Here is a 25,983-nt window from a genome sequence, read left to right as displayed (position 1 = left end):
TGGCAGCGCCAGGTCTGAGATCTGACTGCCTGCTCCCCAGGTCCAGTGCTCTTTCCTGCCATGCACCCTTCTCTCGGGAGCTGCACCCACCAAGCAGACCCTGGTGTCGGTGTACGAGTGTGGCGCTGTTCGCGCGCAGTGAGCACATCCTGAGGGTGGGTATGGACTCTGCTAAAAGACTCGCTGGCCCAGGATGGCCCCCCACAGCATGAGGCTCCACCCTGGACACCCTGCAGCCAGCCAACCCCCGCCTGGGCAGCCCGTGTCCAGGAGCAACACGCTGTGAGTTGCCTGGTGCAAGTCTCCATTGCTGGGCATGAGTCCCCCGATCTGCTGAGCCGAGCACCCCACTTTGCAGGGAAGGATGCCCTTACACCGTGCCACCGTGAGCAGACGCCCAGTGAGCTCTGTCCCAGGGCTACTCCCAAAGGTTCGTGTCCAGCTGGGCGAGATCTTCGACGGAACACAGACGGACTTCTAATGGTTATGCATTTATTTCCATGTATAATAGGAAAAAAATAGAACTAGCACATCAACAGGTGACTGCGTGGATGTATTGTTTAGCACAAGACTAAAGCTGGGAGTAAAAAAAAAAAAACAAGTATGTTGATTTGAAGAGAATATTAAGGACACGAGAGCATGTGGGGTCTTTGATCATGACCGTTGGGGGGGTGGTGTGTGAAGCCCGGGAGCTTGGGAGCCCTCCTCCAGGCTTCAGGCAGGAAGCTGTGCTCCGCTCTGAAGCCCCCAAGGGGCTCTACAGACAAGCTCTCGGAGCCGGGAGCCCGGGCAGCCTCACAGGAGCCTGTGGTGCATCAAGACGCAGGGAGCAAAGCACATCTTAACCTGTTCGCGTCCTACAAAATGCCCCGGCCCTTACAAAGCAACAAAGTGACTGCCCTTAAAAGGGAAGCAGGCTCTTCTAGGTGTGGCCTTGAAGAGGCAGCCTGGGTGGGAGGGTCCAAGTGGGACTTGGGGAGATAACCAAGGGGCTGAAGGGGCACCCCCCACCCCGGCACTGTCCTGAGGAGTGTGGGTGTGGGGGGGGGGGCGGGTGTGCACAGCCCCCGTCAAGGCTGCAGGAGGAACGCCCAGAGCACCTGCACCCTGTTCCCCGGCAAACAGGCACCCGGTCAAGGTCAGCTGCCTCGCCCACAGGAGCACCAGGCGGCAGGGTGGAGCGTGGCCAACGTCCTTGGGTGTCAGCACATGTCACCCTTTCCTCCTGCCCCCGTCCTAGGTTCACAGCTGGGCCGGGGCCCCACGTCCCCCGGGTGAGACGTCCACGGCCATGCACCACCGGGTCCCATTCTCGTACATTTATGAACAAATGGGAGACATTTCCTATTAAGATACAACACCCCCCCCAAAAAAAAAAAATCCAAAGAATGTTTCCCATCATTTAAATTTTTTAAAAAAGCGCCTTTTAAGGAACCTTGGAGTTTTACTCAAATGGCTCAGTCCTGCAAGCCAGGCCTGATCTCAGCACCCTTACGGGACAGCTAAAGTGTCATTGCTAGGGACCCAGGGCCACCCGAAACTCGCCCCAACTCACTCCTGGAAATGGGGGGTCAAGGCCAGCACACAAGAGCGACCAGAGCCTCGGACATGAGCACCCAGGTGCGATGCTCATGGTGTAGAGACACCCCGCGCCCAGAGGATGGAAGGAAGAGGGGACAGTCCGAGGGGCACCGTGTACAGCCACCCACCGCTGAGCTGGGAGGAGGCTGGGGCTGGGGCGGCTCAGCCCTGCATCCCAGACGTGATGGGCCGGTCCCTGTAGTGGCTCGGAAGGAAACTGTGCAAGAGCAGGCCAGGAAGGGAAACTGAGTCAGGGAAGGGACCCCGACCGGGGCTAGCGGTGGGTGCTCTCAGCAGCACCCCGCAGCGCTCCGCTTCACATGGCACGGCTTACAGAAGAGACGGTTGTTCAGCGGGTAGCAGCCTTGGTCCGTGGGCTCCACGGACAGGAGGATCCTGCAGTCCTGCGGGGACAAGAGACATGCGGGTGGGCCCCAGGAGCCTCCCCAGGAAGGGGCTCACCCCGCACCTGCCGCTGAGACGAACTGAGTGAACAGCCTCCCTGAGGGTGCGGAAGGCGGCTCCTCATTCCTGTCCCCCCAGCACACCTGGGCCAGGTCTCCATCAGGGAAGACAAGGCCCGCGGGGCTGCCCCCCCCCCCCGGGGGGCTGTGAGTGATGGGAGCAGCATCAGTTGGGGGGACAGCTGAGGCACTGGGAGACGTCCCTTGAGGGGTTACGGAAAGAGCTGGAAGAGGCTTAGCCACCACCCAGCAGCCCTTTAGGATGTTACCTCTGCGAGGCAGTAACCCTACTTCCTGCTGGATCCCGCCCAGACCAGAGCCCGGCGCACCGCGGGCTCACAATAAACAGCTGCTGAGTGAGTAACTACACCATCCCTGCCTGCAGTCCCGGCCTTCACCTCACAGGTGGGGAAACTGAGGCCCAGGGAGGGGTGGGGCTTGCCCCAGGTCCCAGGCTCAGGGTCCAGAGGGCTTTTCACCGCTCCACTTCCAGCACTGGCACACACTTTAAAATCCCAATTTTCCAAATCACCGAAGGCTGTCAGACCAGGAAGATGGGGGTTGGGAGCCCAGCCTGCTCAGTCCACCCCTCTCGTAAGCCCCTACCTCATCCAAGCTGCACCAGGGCACATGCTGAGGAGCAATAATGGGGACGAGGAATGCCCGCGGCCTCGGGTCAGGGCATGGCTGGCATCCTCTGGAAGCTGCATTAATCAGTTGGTCCCGTGCACCTAGGTCTGGGTGAGCCCAAGTGGCCCTGGGTCTGGGAGAGGCCAAGCGTCCCTGTGTCCAGGTGAGACCATGTGTCCCTGGATCCGGTTGAGGCCTCGTGCACCTAGGCCCGGGTGAGCCCAAGTGGCCCTGGGTCTGGGAGAGGCCAAGCGTCCCTGGGTCCGGGTGCGACCATGTGTCCCTGGATCCAGATGAGGCCTCGTGCACCTAGGTCCGGGTGAGCCCAAGTGGCCCTGGGTCTGGGAGAGGCCAAGCGTCCCTGTGTCCGGGTGCGACCATGTGTCCCTGGATCCAGATGAGGCCTCGTGCACCTAGGTCCGGGTGAGCCCAAGTGGCCCTGGGTCTGGGAGAGGCCAAGCGTCCCTGTGTCCGGGTGAGACCATGTGTCCCTGGATCCGGGTGAGGCCTCGTGCACCTAGGCCCGGGTGAGCCCAAGTGGCCCTGGGTCTGGGAGAGGCCAAGCGTCCCTGGGTCCGGGTGCGACCATGTGTCCCTGGATCCAGATGAGGCCTCGTGCACCTAGGCCCGGGTGAGCCCAAGTGGCCCTGGGTCTGGGAGAGGCCAAGCGTCCCTGGGTCCGGGTGCGACCATGTGTCCCTGGATCCAGATGAGGCCTCGTGCACCTAGGCCCGGGTGAGCCCAAGTGGCCCTGGGTCTGGGAGAGGCCAAGCGTCCCTGGGTCCGGGTGCGACCATGTGTCCCTGGATCCAGATGAGGCCTCGTGCACCTAGGCCCGGGTGAGCCCAAGTGGCCCTGGGTCTGGGAGAGGCCAAGTGTCCCTGGGTCCGGGTGAAGCCAGAGCCTGGGTCCGGGTGAGGCCGTGTGCCCCTGGATCCATCCGGGTGAGGCTGGGTCCCAGGCCCGGGTGAGACCACGCGCCCCTTGGGTATGGGTGAGGCCACGTGCCCCTTAGTCCGGGTGACGCCGTGCCCCTGGGTTCGGCCGAGACCAAACCAGAGGGAGTCGGACCTCCGTTACCGCCATTTGTCCACCATCCAGAGCTGGGGGGTCAGTGCTGACATGTACACATAAGGAACTACTGGACATTGAAATTGAGTCTCAAAAGAACTGTTGGTCCAGGGGGAAGCTCGCTACAGACTGATTCATTTGCCTGTCAGCATAACTATTATTGCTCGTCTCACATTCAGTGCTTATTAGTATATATCTAGTGACATATGATCTCGCTCATCTAGGGGAAATGATGAACAACATAGACTGAGGAACAAGAACAGAACCAGAAGCAAGGAGGCATCGATCGGACTATCGGGCCTCAGAGGGAGGATAGGGGAGGGTAGGGGGAGGGTGGGGGGAGGGGGAGAGTTCAACCAAAGGACCTGTATGCATGCATATAAGCCTATCCAACGGTTAAGTTCAACAGGGGATTGGGGCATGCGTGGGGAGAGGGGTGGGATGGGAATGGGGGGATGAGGACAAATATGTGACACCTTAATCAATAAAGAAATTAAAAAAAAAAATCAGTTGGTTCCCACAGAGACAACTTTGGGCACACGGTGCCATTCGGACCCAGCAAGGCCAGCAGAGGGCGCCCTCGTGCGTCTCTTTTCTGCAACTGCACCTGGCGTCTCTCAAGGACTATTCAATGCCGGGAGCCCTGTTATTCCCGCCTGCCACTTGCTTGGCATTCTGACAGCATCAGCGCCAAAGGGGCACATGTGACCTTTTCTAAATTAGAATCAAGTGAGGAAACATCTCCACTGGGACCGAGTCACCCGGCCTGGGAAGGAGCTGTGGGGTGGCAGACAGCTGGCTGGACCTGGTCCAGACAAACAAGGATTGGAACCACTTTTCTCAGCCTCAGTTTCCCCATCCTAAATGGAGACAATAACTCCCATCTCGCAAAATTGTCATAGTTGATTAAACAAGGCAATGTCCACGAAAACATTTTATGAATTAAAAAACATGACCCAGCCCTAACCGGTTTGGCTCAGTGGACAGAGCGTCAGCCTGCGGACTGAAAGGTCCCAGGTTCGATTCCGGTCAAGGGCATGTACCTTGGTTGCAGGCACATCCCCAGTAAGAGGTGTGCAGGAGGCAGCTGATAGATGTTTCTCTTTCATCGATGTTTCTAGCTCTCTATCCCTCTCCCTTCCTCTCTATAAAAAATCAATGAAATATATTAAAAAAAAAAAAAACATGACCCAGGCACAAAAGCATCGTTCCCCTCCCAGCAATAAAAGTAAGTAACGGGGACCACATTGAACAGGGCTGACGAGAGGAATGTGGACAGAGAAACAGCACCCCGATCAGCTCCAGGCCGCCGTGGTCTGAGCCTTCCCATCGGAAACGTAACTAACTGCTGGAGTCCAAACTGACGTTCGGCAGCAGCCGGGGATGCCCGGCAGCCTGGGCCACGCTGACCAAGGACATGCAGGGAGGGGTTATGTGCTCACTAACCGGGCGAAGGGAAATGCAAATCCGCCCTGGACCTTAGGAGGGCTGTGGGGGTGATAACAGCTCTCGACTTTCCTCATCCTTCTTTCAAGATGCCTTATCAGTGGGACTTTGGACTCTAAGCAGCAAAGACAACATGACTGTGAAGCAATCTGTCAACTTCCGGACCAAGCTCCCTTGCCACACTCGGTGAACACAGCCTCTTGGTCCCATTATCTGCATGAATAAGAATTACTCACGGGCTGATAAGAGGTAGGTTTGCCCTGGGAGTTCCCACTGAGGTGACACCCACAGAAGTTGCTACCATTTTCGCCATCCCCAGAGAAGACAGACACCTAGTGACATGGAGGTGACCGTGGGAGGTAGGGGAGGACTCCTAGAGCCTCCCCAACAGGACTGACTATGGAATTTGCAGGACCCCGGGGGGGGGGGGGAGATATGAAAATTCACACCCCTTGTTCAAATATGAAGAATGAAATGATGGTAACAGCAGAGCTTCAACGTCTCTGAGTGTGGGGACGCCTGCACTAGCTTCTAGCCAGCCTTCCATCTCAGCCTCATCCCTGCCTGCAGCCTGAGGCCCAGACTCCTTAGCCTGGAGCATGGGGTCCTTTCCTTCTCCCCTCCCACTCCCTCCCACACGCAGCACTCCAGACACAGCCCGGAACTTCCACTTGCTCGGATCCTTCGGGCTTGCTCATGCCAAAGTGGGTGTTTGCAGGCCTGGCCTCTTCCTGGAGGTCCTTTCCCGTCTCTGAATATCTGACAAACTCTTATCCCGCATCACCTCCTCTACCACCACCCTGGTTAGACTCCGTCGCTGCCTTTTTAGTCCCCACGCTGATTTATTTATTTATGTGTTTTTAATTTTTTTTAAAATACATTTTTATTGATTTCAGAGAGGAAGGGAGAGGAAGAGAGAGATAGAAACACCAATGATGAGAGAGAATCATTGATCGGCTGCCTCCTGCACATCCCCTACTGGGGATCGAGCCCGAAACCTGGGCATGTGCCTTTGACCGGAATCCGACCCAGGACCCTTCAATCCGCAGGCTGACGCTCTATCCACTGAGCCAAAGCGGCTAGGGAAGTCCCAACGCTGATTGAACCGGGCTCTTTCCCAGCACCCAGAAGGGACATCTGTGGCGTGGGTCTGCCCTGAATCCCTTTCTTCTTCCTTCCTACAGTTGTATCAACTCGTTTCATATGGTTCTGCCTCGACCGCCCCATAGCCCCTGGCCAGTGATTGTGTTAGGGGCAGAAATAGAATATTGGGGACTCGCTCTAATTGTAAGAAACATAAATCCTGCTCTGGTAACCATGATTATTCTCATTAGAGGAAGCACATTCTCACCTGGCTGAGAGCTGTGCGCCCTGGGACCTGGGAGCTCACATCAGAATGCAGTCCATTCTCTTTCTGCAACCCCAGTCCCTATTGCCTGTATTCCTGTCTCTGAGGTGCCCGGAGGCACCCGGCTCTGTGACCTCCCCCTCCCCCTCCCCCCAGCCCACACTGCCTGGTACCTGTAACCATGATACCTTGCCTACTTTCCCATGCCTGTAACTCTTACTCTCCCATGTAATCCTTGTCCTACCCAATATAAGCAGCTGGCTTATAACTGTAACTCTTATCGGGGTTACTCTTATCGGGGGTGCAGAGCCAATGTTTGTGGATGACCCGCTGCTCTCCCGTGCTGCCGGCAGTACTGGAATGAACACTCATATGATTCAACCCTGTCTCTGCTTAATTGCCTCAAGTAGTGACAGGCAGCCTGGACCCCCTGGTTGTCCAGTTACAATTGGTCCAGAATAGACATGTGACTCACACTGGGCCAATCAGAGGCCTTCTTGGGGTTGAATGGGATCCTGGATGTGGTTTCTAAGTTAAAAGGACATAAACCTGGCCAATGCACTGCATCCCCGACCTTACAGAGGATGCCAGCCCACAGGAAGAGAAGATGAAGCAAACACATAAAAAAAGGCAGAACCGAGAAATGGAGAGAGAGAGAGAGAGAGAGAGAGAGAGAGAGAGAGAGCTCCCTAACGATATCATTAATGATGTCACCACGAGCCTCCCCATGGTTCCCCCTCTCTTTCTTTCTTTCAATATGTTTTTTATTGATTTTTAGGGAGAGAAGTAGGGAGAAGGGGAGAGAGAAACATCAATGATGAGAGAGAATCATCAATCGATCAGCTGCCTCCTGCACAACCCCTACTGGGGATCAAGCCTGCAACCTGGGCATGTGCCCTGACCAGGAATTGAACCTATGACCTCTTGGTTCATGGGTCAAAGCTCAACCACTGAGCCACCACAGCTGAGCCCATGGTTCCCTTTCTTGCAGAAAGCAGGTTTAGTTGCTATCATTAATCCAGAGAGTTCTGATTAATAGACTCTATTTGTAACTACTTCCATTCTTTTTAAAAAATATATATTTTTTATTGATTTCAGAGGAAGGGAGAGGGAGAGGGAGTTAGAAACATCAATGATGAGAGAGAATCATTGATCGGCTTCCTCCTCCATGCCCCCTACTGGGGATTGAGTCCACAATCCAGGCTGGAATCAACCCGGGAACCCTTTAGTCCGCAGGCCAACACTCTCTATCCACTGAGCCAAACCAGCTAGGGCTTATTTCCATTCTTATTTATTTCTGCTATTGGGCAGGGGGCCATTTGAGAGCCGAGCCCGACCCTGACCTGTCCCAGCCCAGGGCCGAGGCAGTGGCGAACAGAACCCGCAGCATCATTAAATCACTGCTCCACTCACCTCGCACCTGTAGCAATTTTCATGGAAGTTTCTTCCCATGCACTCGATCTTGAAGGCATCCTTGCCGTCTCGGGGGATGATGGGATTCTCACAGATGCTGCACACAGGGGCGAATTTCCTAGAGGGAAAGGAACCCACGCTGGGAGGAGCTCGCGCCAACCACAGAAATTAGCTGTCAGGACGGGGGCTGGCTCTCGTTCAGCTCCCAGTGCTATTTCAGACCTGTTGCTATGTGACTGCACCTGGAGTACAACCGCAAATGCCTATTTCTTCCTGGCAGGAGCGGGCGGAGAGACGTGTGTAATTAGACCCGGCTTCCCAGGGTATAATTAGCTCGAGGCAAGGAAGTGACTGGGGAACGTCAGCGTTTGAGAAAGCAGGGACTTCTCACGTGAGTTGGGGGTGTGGGGTGGGGGGCGGGCCGGGGCCCATGTCATTTGTCTTGTATCATAGGATGCTACTTCTTCTTCTCTCCTTTCTTTCTTCTTCTTCTTCTTTTTAATGTTATTATTGATTTCAGAGAGAAGAAGGGAGAGGGGGAGAGAAACATCAATGATGAGAATCACTCATCGGCTGCCTCCTGCACGCCCCCTACTGGGGATGGAGCCCGCAGGCCCGGCATGTGCCCTGACCGGGAATCGAACCCTGACCTCCTGGTTTATAGATTGACACTCAACCACTGAGCCACGTCACTGGGGCTGCCACTGCTTCGTAAGGCTCCAGCTCCGAGGGGGGCACTGTGATCTGGAGGTTGAGGGCAAGGCCCCAAATTCAGGTGGACAGGAGTCTGCTGTAGCTTCCATACTCACCAGCTGGGAGGCCTTGGGCACTTACCCGAGGCATGCCTCAGTTTCCACATTTGGTAAAGTGGAACCCTGAATAGTACCTGCCCTACAGGAAGGGATGTATGTGTACTTCGTGGCTTGACTCAATTAAGCTTTCTTAATTTACTACTATATTCGTTTTGAGGATGAAATGGCCTAACCCAGTGGTTGGCAAACCGCGGCTCGCGAGCCACATGCGGCTCTGTGGCCCCTTGAGGGTTCTAACGCCACTTCTTCAAAATAGACTCACTCAGGCCGAAAACCGACGTCTGCGCATGGGCCACAAAGTTTTAATCGCACTGTATGTGCGCGCCCGCATGTGGTATTTTGTGGAAGAGCCACACTCAAGGGGCCAAAGAGCCGCATGTGGCTCGCGAGCCACGGTTTGCCGACCACTGGCCTAACCCAAGTGCAGTGCCCGGCACAGTGTAGGTGCTCAGAAAGGTAGCTGCAGCCCTGGCTGGTGTGGCTGAGTGAATAGAGCGTCGGCCTGCACACTGAAGGGTCCCGGATTCGATTCCGGGCAGGGGCATGTGCCCGGGTTGTGGGCTTGATCCCCAGTGGGGGGCGTGCGGGAGGCAGCCGATCGATGATTCTCTCTCATCGATGATGTTTCTCTCTCTCTTTCCCTCTCCCTTCCTCTCTAAAAATCAATAAAAATATATTTTTAAAAAGGTAGCTGCCATCAGGAACCTGGCCAGATAGAGGGTGTGGAACAGGCAGACCCGGTTTCTGCAGGAAACCCAGAACTTAGGCTCAGTTCTGCGGTTCCGCCCGAGTCCCACCCTGTCCCCCTGCCCCACCCAGAGCCCAGAGCCCCTCGTCCGTACCGATAGAAGTCGTCCAGGCAGTACACCTCATTCTGGCTGTCCAGGGCAAAGTTCTCATCCCCGATGCACCGGGCACAGGTCACACACGTGAAGCAGGTTGGGTGGAAGGCCCGGCTCAGGGCCCTGATGATGTGTTCTCGGACCACCTCGCCACACTTGCCACACTTCTCCAGGGTGTCCTGGGACAGAGGGCCCATGCCTCAGAGCCAGTCCACCCACGTGCCCACTCCATGCCACAGGGGCTTCACGCCAGCTCTGAGGCTGACCCCGAAGGCCAGGGGTACAGGAGAGGAGCTCAAATCCATGCAAGTGGCCTGTAACTACTGCCCCAAACCTCCACTACTCCCTAAAATGGACCACGCCTGGCCTTGTGTCTGGCTTACAGTGAGGAATCCTGCCACGAGGCGATGGCTGCATGTGTTGCTGCTAGGAAATGCTGAGGCCAGTGTCCACGAGGACCCACAGAAGAAACTTCTCTTCAATCTCAGAGTCAGGAAAAGGAGTGCCGAGAGAAGCTGGTGTGCTTTTGTTTCTTATGGACAAATAACCTTGAAACTCTTTCCCTTTTCCCTTTGGCCACCCGGAAGCTCAGAGTCAAATTCCACGCTCCACTTTTAGGAACAGCTGCAGGGGTCGTTTATGCATGTATGCAGGTGCTGCCAATTCAGGACAAGGGAGGCCTCCGCACATCCAGGTGATGCGTCTGTGCGTGGTGTGCACACCCCACCCCACCGCAGTCAGCAGTTCCAATACGTTGGCACCCAAACCAGCGCTCCCAGACTGTATCCGGTACCCAGAGGTGACCCCGACTCCCCCTGTACATCACGCATCAGAACCTCATGGCTCTAGGTAAGAGCGGCAAGACCACAGGCGGGCCCCAGGACTAGATGGGCCAGGGGTAGAACCCCAGCTCCACCAGCGTCGGGAGTGTGACCTCGTGTGAGAGGTGAGTGACAACCCCAAAGATATCCAGGTCTTCGCCCCGGAACCTGTGACTACCTCGAATGGCAATGTGATCGAGTGGAGGCCCCTGAGATGGGGAGAGCATCGGCGTTATCCAGGTGGACCCTAAACGCCATCATAAGTCCCTGTGAGAGGGAGACTTGACACAGGAAATAGGATACTGAAGCAAGATGCCTCCCTGCTGACTTTGAAAGTGGACAAAGGGCCGAAACCGGTTTGGCTCAGTGGGTAGAGCGTTGGCCTGCAGACTGAAAGGTCCCGGGTTCGATTCCGGTCAAGGGCATGTACCTTGGTTGTGGGTACATCCCCAGTGGGGGGTGTGCAGGAGGCAGCTGACCGATGTTTCTCTCTCATCGATGTTTCTAGCTCTCTATCCCTCTCCCTTCCTCTCTGTAAAAAGTCAATAAAATATATTAAAAAAAAAAAGAAAGTGGACAAAAGGACCGAGGAATGCAAGGAATGCCGAGTTAGACGATGCTGGAAAGGGCCAGGAAATGGATCCTCCCCTAGAGTTTGGGGTGGGTGTGGCGGTAGAGCTCAACACTTTGATTCTGACTCAGTAAAACTGATTTTGGACTTCTGACCTCGGGAACTGTAAGAGGGTAAGTGTGTGCTGCTTGGCGTCACCAAGTTTGTGGTAATGTTACATTAGTCACAGGAGAGTAATACACCTTGGCTGAGCTCCTCCCCCCTCTCTGAGCCTCAGCTTCCTCATCTGTGAAATGGGTCAGTAGTGCCTACTGCCCAGGGTTGTTGTGAATGAAATAATATACATTGAGTGGCCAGATTATTATGATCTCTGAACACATAATAATCTGGCCACTCAGTGTATCAGTGTATGTATATGTATGTGTGTATGTGTGTGTGTGTGTGTGTATGTATGTATATATAGATATAGATATAGATATAGATATAGATATAGATAGATATTAGAGGCCCAGTGCATGAATTTGTGCATGGGTGGGGTCCAGCCAGCCTGGCCAGGGGGAGGGGACCTGGGCGGTTGACCGGCCTGCCTACTGGTCAAACTCCTGGTGGAGGGGACAATTTGCATATTAGCCTTTTATTATATAGGATATACACTGAGTGGCCAGATTATTATGTGCTCAGAGATCATAATAATCTGTCCACTCAGTGTAACATCTCCCAAGCGCCCAGATCAGTGCCTGGCACCTGGGAAGCTGCTGCGGGGGGTGAGGGGGAGGGGGAGAGCGGGAGGAGGGGTTACCTGGTAGCAGGGTTCGCAGAGGGGCCTCCCGTCCCTCTGGTAGAAGCTCTGCCCGGCCAGCTGGCGGCGGCAGGTGCGGCACGTGAAGCACTGGGCGTGGTACTGCCTCTTCATGGCCTCCACAGCCAGCTCTCGGGGGGACACAGTCTTGTGGCAGAAGGCACAGACGTCTGGGGTGGAAGGGACACAGGCCATGACCTGCCCAGCCTGGGAGCACCGCACCCGGTCACCACCCAGCACAGGCCCAGAGTGCCAGGTCTCTGCCTGGACCCCCGGGGGCCCTGGTGTGACCTGGTCTCCTGGGGAGGGTCATGAGGATCAACAGACAGCAATGGGAAGGGCTTTGGAAAGAGAGGCAGGGTCAGGACAACGGGGTTATCATCGCCAAAGAAATTAAGGTGGGGGGAGGCCTCCCTCACGACACCTCACACCCAGACCATTCCGAATGAGTGGGAGACGTGGAAAACGAAACCAAGAACACTAGAAGAAACCAGAGGAGAAGTAGTTTAGAACCTTGGCGTGGCGAAGGCCTTTCGGTACGTGGTAAGCACTTAATACTGTTTATAAAGTGAGTAACACACGGTGCCGGAGAGGCTGCGGGCAAGCGGTCACGCAGACCTGCCGGCAGGAGGGTAGATCGGGCCGATCGTGAAGGGCAATTTGGCAAAAATACCGAAGTTACAAATGCACCCCCCACCCCCCACCCCGGCCACAGCACTTTCTCTTCCAGGAATTTATTTCACAAATTTGCACACAGGCAAAATGACCCACGTGCAAGACAATGCAGCTCGGCCTTATTTTTCACAGCAAGAAGCACCTCAGCGCCTGTTCGTCGGCGACTGGGTCAGTGCACACAGTAGGGCCACGCCGAGGAATACTATGCAGCTGAGAAAAAGAGCGAGGAGCCACTTTATGTCGTGACGTGGAATGAGCTCGAAGACGCCCGAAGGAAAGAACGTGCAGAGCAGCGTGGAGTTTGCTCCTCTTTGTGGAAAAATAGGGAGGGGATGTGTGGATACATATTTGTGTTTGCTCACATACACATAAAAGACATCTGGGAGAATACACAGATGTTAACCGCAGAGGCTGTCGGGAAGGAAACAGGGGGATGCGGGGATGGGGCCCGAGGGAAGAGCGCGCCGTGTACCCTTCGTGCTTTCTGTTTTGTCCTAGGGGAGGGTCTTCTGTACTCAAAAAATTAAAGAGTGAAAAAAATTCAAGGTGTGTTTGCTATCAGAGCAAATCTGGTGATCCATGTTACGTGGGTTTTAGTGCTAAAGGAGAAACAGTTCAGGCAATAAAAAAAAGAAGTTGATGTACAACTATAAGGCCCGTCCCTGAACCGTGAGCTGGGGAAGACACCGGTCCTACTTCCCACATGGAAGCCCAGGCCAGCCCCCTGAGGGCCCCCCAGGACCCCCCAGCCCTGTGCCCTTACCTGTGGACGCCTCTCTCTCCGGGAAGCCAACAGGTTCCTCTGGGGGAGGCGGCAGCTCCTCCTCTGCGGGCCTGAGTCGACTGGGCCCAGGCTGGGACGGAGGCCCCTCTGCCAGGGACTGTGGGGACACAGGTGGGGGGTGGGAGAGAAGTCATCCAGGGGGACCCCACATGCCCTCTCAGTTTCGCTCCTGATCTGGTGGCACCCGGCACAAGGAGCCCCATGGAACAGAGGAGGAAACCGAGGCCCAGGGGAGCAAGTGACCCAGCCCAGGTCACTCGGCAGGAAGGTTGCAGTGGCGGCGGGAGCCCAGGTCCCCTGACCAGTGAAGCCACTTCCTTCTCCTTCTAAGGAAGCTCCTGGAATCAGGGTTTTCCTTGGCCCGGAGCCCCTCCCATTTCTACAGTGGCCTCTGTTAAAGGCGGAGGATTAAAAATGGGTTTCACATGGAACAGAGTGCGGAACCTCAAGGGAAGGCGGGGAGGGTGGGTGGGTGGAAGGTAATCAACCAAAGGCCTTGTATGCACATATGCATAACCCATGGACCGACAGTAGGGTGCTGAAGGCCTGGGATGGGTTCTGGGTGGTCCCCAGGGGATCATGGGCGGGCTGGAGGGGGTCAATGCGGGGGGAGGGAGAGGGACATATGTAATACTTTCAACAATAAAGAATTATGAAAAAATAAAAATGGGCTTCAGCCCAGCCAGGTGTGGCTCAGCGGTGAGCGTCCACCCAGGAACCAGGAGGTCACCGGTCGATTCCCAGTTGGGGCATATGCCTAGGTTATAGGCTCAGCCCCCAGTGGGGGATGTGCAGGAGGCAGCCAATCAATAACTATCACTCATCATTGATGTTTCTACCTCTCTCCTTCTCCCTTCCTCTCTGAAATTATATATATATATATATTTATTTTAAATTTTTTTGTAATGGGCTTCATATGTAGCATAAGGGATGATGTGGGTTAGACCCAGGGGGACGTCTTCTCAGAGCTGAAGGGGGGCCTGATGGGGAAAAGGGGTGCACAATCATTTTTACAGCCTCAAACAGCTTCAAAGAGGGACTGTCCTCAAACAGGAGAACGGACCAGACAATCTCCAGGCTTAAAAGCCCTAAAGGCCCAGAAAACTCAGACCCTCCCTCCCCTGGCCCCCGGGCTCCGCCAGCGATCAGGGGTTGGCATACCTGTGATGGTGGTGGGGGTGGGGGCAGGTGTAGCTGCTCTAAGTCAGAAATGAGCTCAGCCCCCACCGGGGCTGGGGGCTCGTCGTCAGGGGGAGGCAGGTATGCGGGTGGGGGCGGCGGAGGTGGGAGGAGGTCCAGGTCCGGGAGAGCATCCTCGCCATCCCGGGAAGGAGGCGGAAGAGAACGGCCTGCAAGCGGAAGGGGGAGTTATACGGCGTGCTGGCTGAGGGCTCAGGTCCAGGGGCACCCAGGCCTGGGGTCCATCTCTGCCTCTGCCACTGCCTTGATGCGATGTGTCCTCCGGCAGAAGGCCTAGTCTCTCCGGGTCTCAGTTTGCTCAGCTGGGAAATGGTATCAGTTGCCTAGGGTTGTTAGGAAAACGATGAGATGATGCAGGCAAGGGCTTGGCACGTGGCACAGGCTCAGAGAACAGCATCTGTCAAAGCAGCCTCCCCCCGCTCCCCGCCCCAACCTGGGTGCTAGTGTGCCCCAAATCCCTGCTAGAAGGCCCTTGTGGGGATACAAGCAACACCAAGCCCGAAGGCTGTGGTTCTCAGACTGGCTCCTGGACCAGCAGCACCTGGGACAGCGAGGCTGCACCCACACTACAGCTGTTGGAAGCCGCCCTTGTCTTCACCAGCAGAGAGGGGTGGACAAGGAACCCGGGAGGCTGGAGACCTTGAGCTCTGAAAGGTCAGAGCTCTGCACCCACGGTTTCGTTGAGACAATGGGAGCTGAAGCAACTTCCACCTTTTAGTTTTATGTAAATCCTTGCTGATGGGCTATTATTGGAATTGCCTGCCTAAGGGCTATGGGGTGTATCCCCAAACCTGAATAAAAGGGATAGCAAGGCCAGAGCAAAGCGGAGTCCTTCCTCTTGAGCTGGGCTCCTGCCTGGCCCCCAATTCCCAAATTTATATTTTCTTGTCTAGTCTCTCATTTGTGTGCGGCCTCCTCCAGAACCCGAACCCTGAACCACGCGGGACGTGGGGGGAGAGAAAGAGGGAGAGGTCTTCTTTAGAATCAAGAGACTTTAGAGGAAAGGACCACACATAGTGTTCACACTTGTCCTGTCCTATGAAGTGCCTCCAGCCACAGGTGGCGATGGAACACGTGAAAAGCCCACACCGATGGGCCGGGGGACTCAGGACAGAATGTAAACTACCTCATAATCACCTTCACCATGATCCCAAGCTGAAATGACAGTCGTTATATATTGGGTTGCATAACATTATGAAAAGTAATATCACTTAATTCTTTTACTTTTTTTCAATGTGGATCCTAGAAAAATTTAAATTACATCCGATGCTTACGTTTGTGATTCACTATATATATATATATATATATATATATATATATATATATATATATATATTTAATATATTTTTATTGATTTCAGAGAGGAAGGGAGAGTAAGAGATGGAAACATCAATGATGAAAGAGAATTATTGATCGGCTGCCTCCTACACACCCCACATTGGGGATTGAACCCACAACCGGGGCATGTGCCCTGACCGGGAATCAAACCGTGACCTCCAGGTTCACAGGTCGAAGCTCATCCCGAGCCACACCGGCCGGGCACACGCTATTTTTATGGAACAGCATTTGTACAGACCTTGTTGGATCCTGATTCAAAGCATGAATCATCTCATTTAATTCTCCTCATTTTGCAGGCGAGGAAAAGCTAAAAATCCCGCTAGATGATACAGCTCAAAAGGAAGGCAAGACCCCGTGTAACGCATTCATTCCACTACAGTCCAACAGCTAAAGGGCATTTTATGACAATCCAGGGCAAATCAATGATGGATGGTGTACTAGGTAATCAGAAGGCATTCTTGCCGATTTTGTTTGGCTTCGTGGTTATAATAATAATTTTTAAAAAGGCCGCATTTAGAAATGCATCCTAAAGGGTGGGGGCTGAAATGACTGGATAACTAGTTTCCTTTAAAATACTTCAGAAAAGGAAAGAAAGGGATAGATATGACAAAAGTGGCGAAGTCTTAGCAATTGCTGAAGCAGGACGGGGAGTACACAGGGTTCCTTGTACTGCTCTCCACCTCTGTGTATGTTCGAAAGTCTCATTAAACACACACACGCACACCCTAATGCAACAGCAAACATGCGGACACACGGGACAGGAGTGGCATCGGGGGCGTGGTCCTCAGTCCATGCGCACAGCCTTTCCGGGGTTCCTGGCAGGGAGGGAGGAGGGGGCTGGCAAATCACGGAGCTCCCGTCTCAGCCCCAGGCCCTCCCGATCGAGCAATACCGCCTCCCAGGAACTCCTACCCCTCCAAGCCACCCCTGAAGAGGGGACCGGGGCCAGGAGAGAAGCTGTGGTGTGGGGCTGCTGGGCATGCCCATGAAAATCCCGCCACTGCCCTATAGGGTGAGAACTAGGAAGTGTCCTGGCCCTGACGGTGTGGCTCAGCCAGTTGGAGCATCATCTCGTACACCAAAAAGTGGCGGGTTCAATTCCCGGTCAGGGCACATACCCAGGTTGCTGTTCAATCCCCAGTCGGGGTGCAAAGGCAACTGATCCATCTCTCTCTCTCTCTCTCTTAAAAAAAAAAAAAAAAAAGTGGCCCTAGCTGGTTTGGCTCAGTGGATAGAGCGTCGGCCTGCAGACTGAAGGGTCCCGGGTTCGATTCTGGTCAAGAGCACATGCCTGGGTTGTGGCTTGATCCCCAATGGGGATGTGTAGGAAGCAGCTGATCAATGATTCTCTCTCATCATTAGGGATGTTTCTCTCTTTCTCCCCTTCCTCTCTGAAATCAATAAAAATATTTTTTAATGCCCCTAGCTGGTTTGGCTTAGTACCGTGGTCGGCAAACTGCGGCTCGCGAGCCACATTCGGCTCTTTGGCCCCTTGAGTGTGGCTCTTCCATAAAATACCACGGCCTGGGCGAGTCTATTTTGAAGAAGTGGCATTAGAAGAAGTTTAAGTTTAAAATTTTGGCTCTCAAAAGAAATTTCAATCGTTGTACTGTTGATATTTGGCTCTGTTGACTAATGAGTTTGCCAACCACTGGCTTAGTGGATAGAGCGTTGGTCTTTGGACTGAAGGGGCGCGGGTTTGATTCCAGTTAAGGGCACATGCCCGTGTTGTGGGCTCGACCCCTCAGTAGGGGGCGTGCAGGAGGCAGCTGATCAATGATTCTCTCTCATCATTGATGTTTCTCTTGCTCTCCCTTCCTCTCTGAAATCAATAAAAAATATATAGTAAAAAAGTGTCCTGGGAGAAGGGACGAGGAGGCACTCCGCCCACCTCCTGTCTCAGAGGCACAAGGTAGGCCAGCCCCACGAGGCAGGCCGCCCTGTGCCCAGCCCGAGACACCCATGGAAAAGTGGGAACGCGCCCAGGGCCCTGCCTGCCCGTAAAGACCTGGGCTTGGTCCATTCTCTGCTGATTCACTGGCTCCTCTCCCGGCTCCAGGTTTCCATCCACTGGATGCAGATAATGAAGCCCTCTCCTTTGTCCCAAGGGCTGAGGGGGCTGTACAGATGTGAGCACCCCACTACAGACTCAGGGGGGCTTGTTCCACTGCTGGGGGCTGGGCGTCACCCCGGAGCTCCTGACCCAGCAGGTGAGGGGTCCGTTCCCAGAATTTACATCTCCTGCAAAGCTCCCCAGGCTGCCGGTTCAAAGGCCACACTCTGAATTGCTCTTCTAGCCCCCACGTCTCACCTGCTTCAAACCATAGTTCTCAAAGTGTGGCTACCTGACCAGAGCGTCAGCATTACCTGGAAACGCGTAGGAAATGTAAATTCTTGGGCCCCACCGCAGACCTGCTGAATCAGAGACACCCGGGTGGGGCCCAGGCGGCTGTTTGAACAGGCCCCCAGGGATGCTGAGGTTGCTAAAGTGTGAGAACCTTGAGCTAACCTGACGTGAGTCAGGAGCAGGAGCTGGATCGGGAGACCCAGCAGGAATGCTGAAGCCCCTCCCAGGACCTGCCTTAGGTTCTAGACAATAGGCCAGGAAGGTGGACAGGTCCTGGCCGGGGCAGGAATGCCGGAGAGGGCCCCGAGGCCCAGGGCAGGAGTGCAGGAAGGGGGCAGAGAGCAGGAGGGGCAGCAGCCTTTTTAAGAGACGCCCAGAGAAAAATGGCCTTAGGAATAGGAGACTGAGGGAGGGAGGAAGGGGGAAGGGTGGGGCTTCGTCAGGATGAAAGGGCTACAGAAATGCGGGCGGATTCCTGTGGGGACACCAGATGACTGCCTGCTGTGGAAGTGGCTTGAAGCAGCTCGCAGGGCCGCAGGGCCGCAGGGCCCGTAGTCAGACCCGACTCATGACCAAGCTGCTCACTTAGAACTTACCTCACACCTGCCAGGCTGAACCCCAAGATCGCCCAACCAGCAAACAAGGTGGCTGAGCTGTCCCTGGGAACCCCCTCCCCCCAACCAACTCCCCGCTTCCTGAGGAAGGTCTGGTTTTGTTGTCACACTCCTGGGATCTTCTGCCTATAATTCCCATAACCCATGGGAATGTCCAGGAAAATTTGGCATCTAAGTGATATTTCTGTCTTTCTTAATCCTCACCCGAGGATATTTTTCCATTGATTTTTAGAGAGAGTTGAAGGGACGGGGAGAGACAGAGAGAAACATTGATGTGAGAGGGACACATCGAGCGGTTGCTTCCCACACGTGCCCTGACCAGGGCTGGGGATAGAGCCTGCAACCAAGGTACGTGCCCTTGACTGGAATCAAACCCAGGACCCTTCAGTCTGCAGGCCAACGCTCTATAAATGATATTTCTTGAGCTCCGTCTCCTACCCATAAGGGATATATATTTTTTCCCATCAGGATTCACACGTGTCCTGATGTGTGAATCTGGGTCACCAAGGTCCTGGTTCTGCTATTAGAAGCAGCTGAACAAGGCTGTGTGGTTAGAACGTGTGGTTAGGATGGAAAGATCAGTGCAGGAGGTTGCATCCTAACGAAGACACATGCTACATGGATGTCCACGTACTCCCACGTGTGTGCTCGTGTGGCCCCTTCTCTCGCCCCTTTCTGGCCTCCTGTAATTGGCACTTCCTATTGGTCTCCGTGTGGTTTCCATGGTGATGGCTGCCCAGGGCTGCCCTAGGGTAGCAGGATGCCTGACTAGGCACCGGGGGGTCCTGAGGGGTTCAGCTGCCCCCCTGCCTCGGTTTCTGGCTTGTCATCCTTCATCGCTGCTACCAGGGCCAGCTCAGACCAGGCCGTGTCATTTACCAAGCATCCGTTCTGCAATGGATGCGTCACAGACACGACATTTTCATTTTCCAGAGGAGGACACCACGCGGGGAGACAGCTTGTCTAAGATCACGCAGCAGGAGAAGAGCAGAGCCCCAGAGAGGACATCCTCACCTTTCAGATCCTCCTGCCGGCCAAACCCAGCCCTGCCCAGGGCCTCTGCACTTGCGGCCCCCACTGTCCTTCAAGCTCTCCTCCCCGCCCCCGCCCAAGCCCCACCCTGTCATTCAGGCCTTAGCTGAATACCACCTCCTGGGAGACTCCATTCTGACCACCCCATAAAAAGTTACACCTCCTTGTCAGGAACCAAGAGTCGGTCAAAGGATTAACTCTGACCTTCAGTAAGTTACTGTAACTAGGCCCACTTCCTCTTGCCTGAGGACAAAGCATTTCTTCTGTAGCCGCCCTTCAACTGCCACACCCTTTATCTATAGTTACGACTTTAGCCGATTATCTAGGTCAGCCCCCACCCCTCCTAGGCATCCACCCTTCTAGAAATCACATATAAGGAACGCTGTAAAAATAAAATTTTGAGGCTTGATCAGAATCCCTTTTGTCTTGCCTCCATTCTTTGCGTCCCTTGTCTGTCTCTCATTCTCTTAGGTGTGCCGCCTCGGTACCCCCGTTAGAAGACCCCGCAGGCCGGGGAAACCTCCTCACCTCCTCACCGTGTTTTATTCCTTTATAGATAGCACTTGCGTTTTTATTATCTGTTTTCCCCACTGGGACATAAAGAGTTGCATGCAAGCTGACAGCTTTGTCTTTTTATTCATGTCCCCAAGTGTCTGGCCCAGAATAGTAACAACAGCTAACACTCTTTTAATATCTGCCACTTTCTATGTGACAGGTGCTGGGCTAAACCTATGTATCAGCTCATCTAATCTTCACAACAAACCTTTGACGAAGGTACTGTCATATCCCTGTTTTACAGGTAGGGAGCTGAGGAAGAGAGATTAAGTGGCTTGCTAACTTCACATCTCAGGAAGTGGAGGAGCCGGGATTCAAACCCGGGCAGATGGGTTTCAGAGTCTGCCTGGCACATAGTAGGTGCTCGATGAATGAATGAATGAATGAATGAGCAATCTCAGAGCCTGCCCTCTCCCACACCTCAGTGCACCTCTGACAGGGTCTCCCTCCAGCCCAGGCTTCACCGTCTTACCTCCATTGGACAGCTGAGAGGGGGCAGCGGGCACCGTGGCCGCAGCCCTGCCAGACGGTGCCCAGGGGCTGGGCCTCCCCGCCGAGCCGGCTCCAGGCGCCTTCGTGGGGGCAGGAGGTTCCCAGGGGCGGCCAGGCCGGGCCTCGCAAGCTGCCCGCCTCACTTCCTCAGCCACAGCCTCATCTCGACGTGGGGGTGCCAGGGTGATAAAGACGGACGAGGCGACCCGCTTCTCAGGCTGTGAGGCCATTGCCTCGCTCCGGGAGCAGGGCTGGGGGCAGAGTGGAACATGGGCTCAGGGCACAGATACCCTCCACCTGGACACAGACCCCCTCCCTGGGGGCCTAACAAGTTGGCGGCCACCCCACCGCACCAGACAGCCAGCCCAGCTAAGGAAGGGCTGGGATGTCCTTGGGGGAGGGCAGGTGCTCACCAGGGGACTTGGCTACAGGGTGGGACCCAACAGTCTCGGTTGCCCCTCCCCCGAACCTACACATCTGGGGGCCAAAGGGCAACCCTGCCTTGCTCACCTCGCGATGATTAATTTTCCTCCACTGAGAAGTGAGGAAGCAGCAGCTCCTCCAGCCCCCACCGAGCAAGTGGACTGCCTTCCCCCAGCCCCGGGCCACACCCCAGGTTACCTCCCTCACCTGGGGTCCCGTTCCTGGGAGAGCTGAAGTCCCCAAGGTTCAGGCCAGCTCCTCTGTGGGAGGGAGACAGCCCGACCCGCTCAGAGCATCAGGGCTGGCCCCCAAAGGGCAGTGGACAGAATCATCAGACCCAGACCGACTCTGTGCCTTAAGCGCTTTCCGCCCATTAACTCATCAATCCCCCCCCCCCCCCCCCCCCCGCAACGCTGCTGGGGGAGGGGCACAGCTGCGAGCCCCACCTTACAGAGGAGGAGCCCCGCCTTCCACCAGGAGGTGAAGTAAGTCACCTGTTCAGGGACTGCAGCAGCAGAACTTGGATTTGAACCCAGAGCCCATGTTCTTGGCCACTTGGCTCTGCTGCCCTCTCCGGCCCAGCCCACAAGCCAGCACCCTCTTCCCCAGCATCAGCCCTCATATTCGATCAAAGCTTTGTTCTTCTGCTGGACTCAGCACCCTGTCCCATTTCCAAACCGGCAGGTGCCCCAAGGGGCTCCAACCCTCTCCCTGGAGTAACCTTTCTAGCGTGAGGCTATTTCTCCTCTACTCCAAAGCCTTCCATGGCTCCCTACCACCTTGAAGATAAAGCCCCCAATTCCCCTGGCCTCAACCTCTTTTCTGACCACCTGGCACCCTTCCTGACTCTTTCTCCCTTACCCGCCTGGCAGTGTTCCCCACCACGAGGTGAAATTCGGTTTTCCTTAGAGGCCCAGCTCAGACATCACCTCCTCCCGGGGGCAGCTGTCTGCTCCCATAGGGGCTGACAGCCCATCACAGGCACGCTGGCTCACTGTCACACGCCTGTCCCTCCCCTTCCCTGAGTGACCGCATGTGCCACCAGCAGTGTCGGGATTTCTGTGTGACCCGAGTCCGGCGCCCGGTATAGGCACCAAAGCATGAACCTGGGAGCAGGGCGGCACCCCGGCCGGGGAGAGCCCACTTTTCATTTCTCAGGTGGTTTGTGCAGACAGTAGCCTCCACGGCCAAGGCTGAGCTGAGGCCCTAGGCTGGCAAATCGACCACACTCAGCTCCGGGGCTGCACTTGGCACCCCATGGGGGAACGTGCTCTCTCTCTCCCCCTCCCTCCCTCCCTCTCTCTCTCTTCCTCTCTCCAGCTGGGTCACCCTGACAAGGCCTCAAAGCCCAGCCCACAGGTTCGTGGGGAGGAGAGAAAATAGGGACCCAGAGAGCAAACCTCGAGAAGTGGGGCTGGGTGGGCAGGGCATGAGCATCGAGGGTCCCTAATGGTGGCCTTGGAGCCCAAGTGGCCACCCAAAGGCCTCCCTCCACATAAAGTCCAACCGGCCACCGTGGGCAATCCTGGCGACTGATGTAGAATAATAATAGTAACGAAAACAACACCATATGCTCCCAAATTCCTCGTAAACTGGTTCATGTGTTTGGTTAAAATGTATCGATCCGTCTGATAATAAAATATCTGTTCCAAAAAAGAAACCAGTATGTGAAGAAATCTTCAGAAGTTCTTTAAAGTGCTTCTCTTTTGCTTCTTGCTTTGTATGTGCTGCTGGGAAGTGTATCCTACCTAATAATAGACAAATATGCAAATTGACCATACCTTCGCTATGCCCGCGATTGGCCAGGAGGCACGGGGGGCGGGACTCGGGGTGGCTAGGGTGGCCGATTGGGCCGGCGGGACGCTGAGCTCGCCTCGTCAGCAGCAGCTCAAGTTCAGCGTCTGCGCCATGGCTGTGCTGCCACAGAAGGGGCCTCTGGGGCAGCGAGCTCATGTCCCACCGCGGACCATCAAAAGCAGGGGAGCTGGGTGCCTGTCCACTCAGGCACCCAGCTCCCCCGCTACATGTGCATGACTCAATCATGCACTGGGCCTCTAGTATGCTTATATTGGCGGTCATGGTCTTTGGTTTTATACTTTCCTACAAATTCACTATTTTTATAAACAAATTTCAGAGGGCATCTGAGATTTCAACCCAAGAAATGACAACAAGGGCGCCGGCGGATAAAGCGCCCGCTGTGTGCCAGCCCCTGTGCCCAGTGCCTTCTGCGCCTCAACTCACCCAGTTCTCACACAGCCCGTCCGCCCCGCTTTACGATGGGCCAGCGAGGCCCCGAGGGGGTAAGCGACTTTTCCACGCACCAGTGGCAGACTCGGAATTCCAATGGACATGAGCACTATCCGACGTGAGTCCTTGGACCTGACACACCCTTTTCTTTCCTGGCCGTCATGGGGGCCCCCAAATTCTCAGGCCCGTTCTCACCCCAGAATGGCCCAATCCGGACCAATTATCTTGAGGCCAGTGCATTCTGGGCTGTCCCCAGAGCCTGCTGTGGATGCCCTCTGCCTCCTTCCCACCCTGCTCTGACCCCTATTCCACCCCAGGAAGTTGGATCTGCTGGTTTCTCAGAAAACATCCAAGGCATACGTCCCAGTGCTGAGGCCAGATGTTCACAGCTGGGCACTCCCCCCCCCCCCCCCCTACCCACACACACACACACACTCTGCGGTTTCTGCAGGGACTTCAGGCCCCAGGGGAAGGGGCCCAGCTGGGGAATTGCAAAGCCTGGGCAACGGGGCCAGCCAGGCCCCAGTAGAAGGCTACCTCTCCTCCAGTCCGTCTACCCCAGCTTGCCCTGGGGGGGCGGGGGTACCTGTGGGAAAGCTCCCTGTGGGCAGCGTCCCAGCCAGCTGCCCCGAGACCCTCCACCCCATCCTCCCTCTCGGCAGGATCTGAGATCCAGTTGGGTAAGCGGAGAAAGTGGGAACAAAGGGAAGGAAAGTCATTTCCTGTCAAGAGGAAGGAAGGAGGCTGACTGAGATCCAGCCAGCCACCCTCCCAGCCGGGGCGAGGCTGCAGCCCAGAGCAGGGCCGCCAGGGGATGCAGGGCCTCCAGGTAGTGCCCCCTCCTGTGTCCTCCTGCTAACCCCCCTCCCCAAACTCTGGAACCCCCTCGAAGCTTTGTTCTATGTTTGGTTCAGGATTAAACTTAGCTGGAGGTGGGGGAGGTACTGCACCCCTCAGCCCCTGCAGGGGTCCTAGCAGCCTTGGATAGGGGTTCCCCCTCCCTCTCTCCCACCCCAAGAAAGGGGAGGACGCACACAGCGCTGGGTTCACCAGGGCCCCACCTCTTTCCTGCTGGGTGACCCTGAGCAGGTCACTGAACCTCTCTGGGCCTCGGCTTTTTCATGAAGTGAGAATCATGAGGTCTGCCCTAAAGGGTGGCGGGCTGAGCGGGTAAGAGAGAAAGCGCTCAAGATCTTGGTCCCTGGTACTGAGGACAGAAGGACCGCGGGCTATTCAGCCCTGGAAGGGGCGGGGGCCCCTGGGGGCTGGGCTCCGGGGGGGGGGGCGGGGGTGACCAGGACTTAGCTTCCCAGCTTACGAGGAGCCGGAATCCAGGCGCTGCCCAGCCTCTTCCCGGGGTCCTCGGGTCAGGCCCACACGCACACACCTTGGGGACCGCCCAGGGTCGCCCCTTCCCAGCCCCGGGCTGGGACCAAGGCCCCGGGAGGGGCAGCCCTGCGCCCTTCCCTCGCTCGCCCGCCCCGGCAGAGGAGAGGCGCTCGGCGGTCCCGGAGCCGCGGAACCCCGACGCCCTCCCGCAGGCGGCCGGGCGGGAGCGGGCGGGTCCCCGCGGGCGCCGCGGGCACTTTAATTCGTTCCATGTGCGGGACGCGGTCCTTTGTGCGGGAGCTTCCGCCTCCCACCGCCTCTGGCGCCGGCTCCCGGCAGGGACACAGCCCTTCCCCCACCCGGGACAGTGACCGAGGGACGGAGCGGGAAGGACAGACCCCCCCCCCGGTCCCGCAGGCCCCCCAGGAGCGGGGCCGGGGTCCCGGCGGGGGGCGGGGGGCGCTCCGGCCGGGGCTGCCCGCTGTCACCGGTGTGCAGCGGGGCCAGGGCGGAGGGGCGGCGGGACGGGACCCCCACCCCCGCCCGGCTTACCTGGGCCACTGCGTCCCGCCGGCTCGGCTCCGATCCGACGCCGGAGCCACCGAGCCCGGAGCAGCGCGGGCCTCCCGCCCCTCCGCCCTCCCCGCCCCCTGGCTCCCTCCGCCCCGCGCCCCGGCCGCCTGACCATAAAAGGTGAGGCTTGGGGGCGGGGGCCCGGGGCTCCCGCAGGGCGGAAGCAGCCCCCTACCTGCCCCCCCACCTGGCTGGCCTCGCCCCGCGCCGCCCGCTCCCCTTCCCTTTGTTCCCGCGACCCCTCCTCCTTTTCCCGGGCCCAGGCCTGGAGGGTGGGGGCCTCCCCCTCCGCCCACCCCCGTGTCCCGTGTGCACCCCGAGTGGTCCCCACCCTCCCCCTCCCTAGATCCCTTGGGCTGGTGGCCCTACCTGCCCAGTAAAGGTGGAGGGGGTGCTTACGCCCCGGTGTGGCCTGGAATTTCCCAAGGTTCCAGGAGTCAGGGGAGCGGGGTCCCAGGGCCATTGGCTCACCCCAGTGGCTCTGGGCGGTCACTCCATCTTCCTGGGCCTCAGTTTCTTTGTCTGTAAAACCGGGGTAAGACTGCCTTTCTCTCAGGGTCAGGCTGAGGACAAAAG

At 56.3% G+C, this 25,983-nt stretch overlaps 1 protein-coding gene across 1 annotated transcript; it reads right to left on the bottom strand.

Annotated features, from left to right (window-relative positions):
- Positions 1-1,038: 1,038 nt before the first annotated feature.
- FBLIM1 (filamin binding LIM protein 1) lies at positions 1,039-25,430 on the bottom strand. The gene is made up of 8 exons (XM_008148186.3): positions 25,387-25,430; positions 20,816-21,086; positions 14,419-14,606; positions 13,237-13,354; positions 11,799-11,968; positions 9,608-9,786; positions 7,954-8,071; positions 1,039-1,985 (listed from the first exon to the last, which is right to left on the bottom strand). Exons 2-8 carry the CDS (start codon positions 21,063-21,065, stop codon positions 1,872-1,874), a joined length of 1,137 nt encoding a protein of 378 aa, XP_008146408.2. The 5' UTR covers positions 21,066-21,086; positions 25,387-25,430; the 3' UTR covers positions 1,039-1,871.
- Positions 25,431-25,983: the final 553 nt, after the last annotated feature.

The sequence above is a fragment of the Eptesicus fuscus genome, chromosome 9 (assembly GCF_027574615.1).
Source record: "Eptesicus fuscus isolate TK198812 chromosome 9, DD_ASM_mEF_20220401, whole genome shotgun sequence".
NCBI classification, from domain to species: Eukaryota; Metazoa; Chordata; class Mammalia; order Chiroptera; family Vespertilionidae; genus Eptesicus; species Eptesicus fuscus.
Note: the sequence above shows the minus strand (reverse complement) of the source record. Positions and strands in the feature narration are given on the sequence as shown.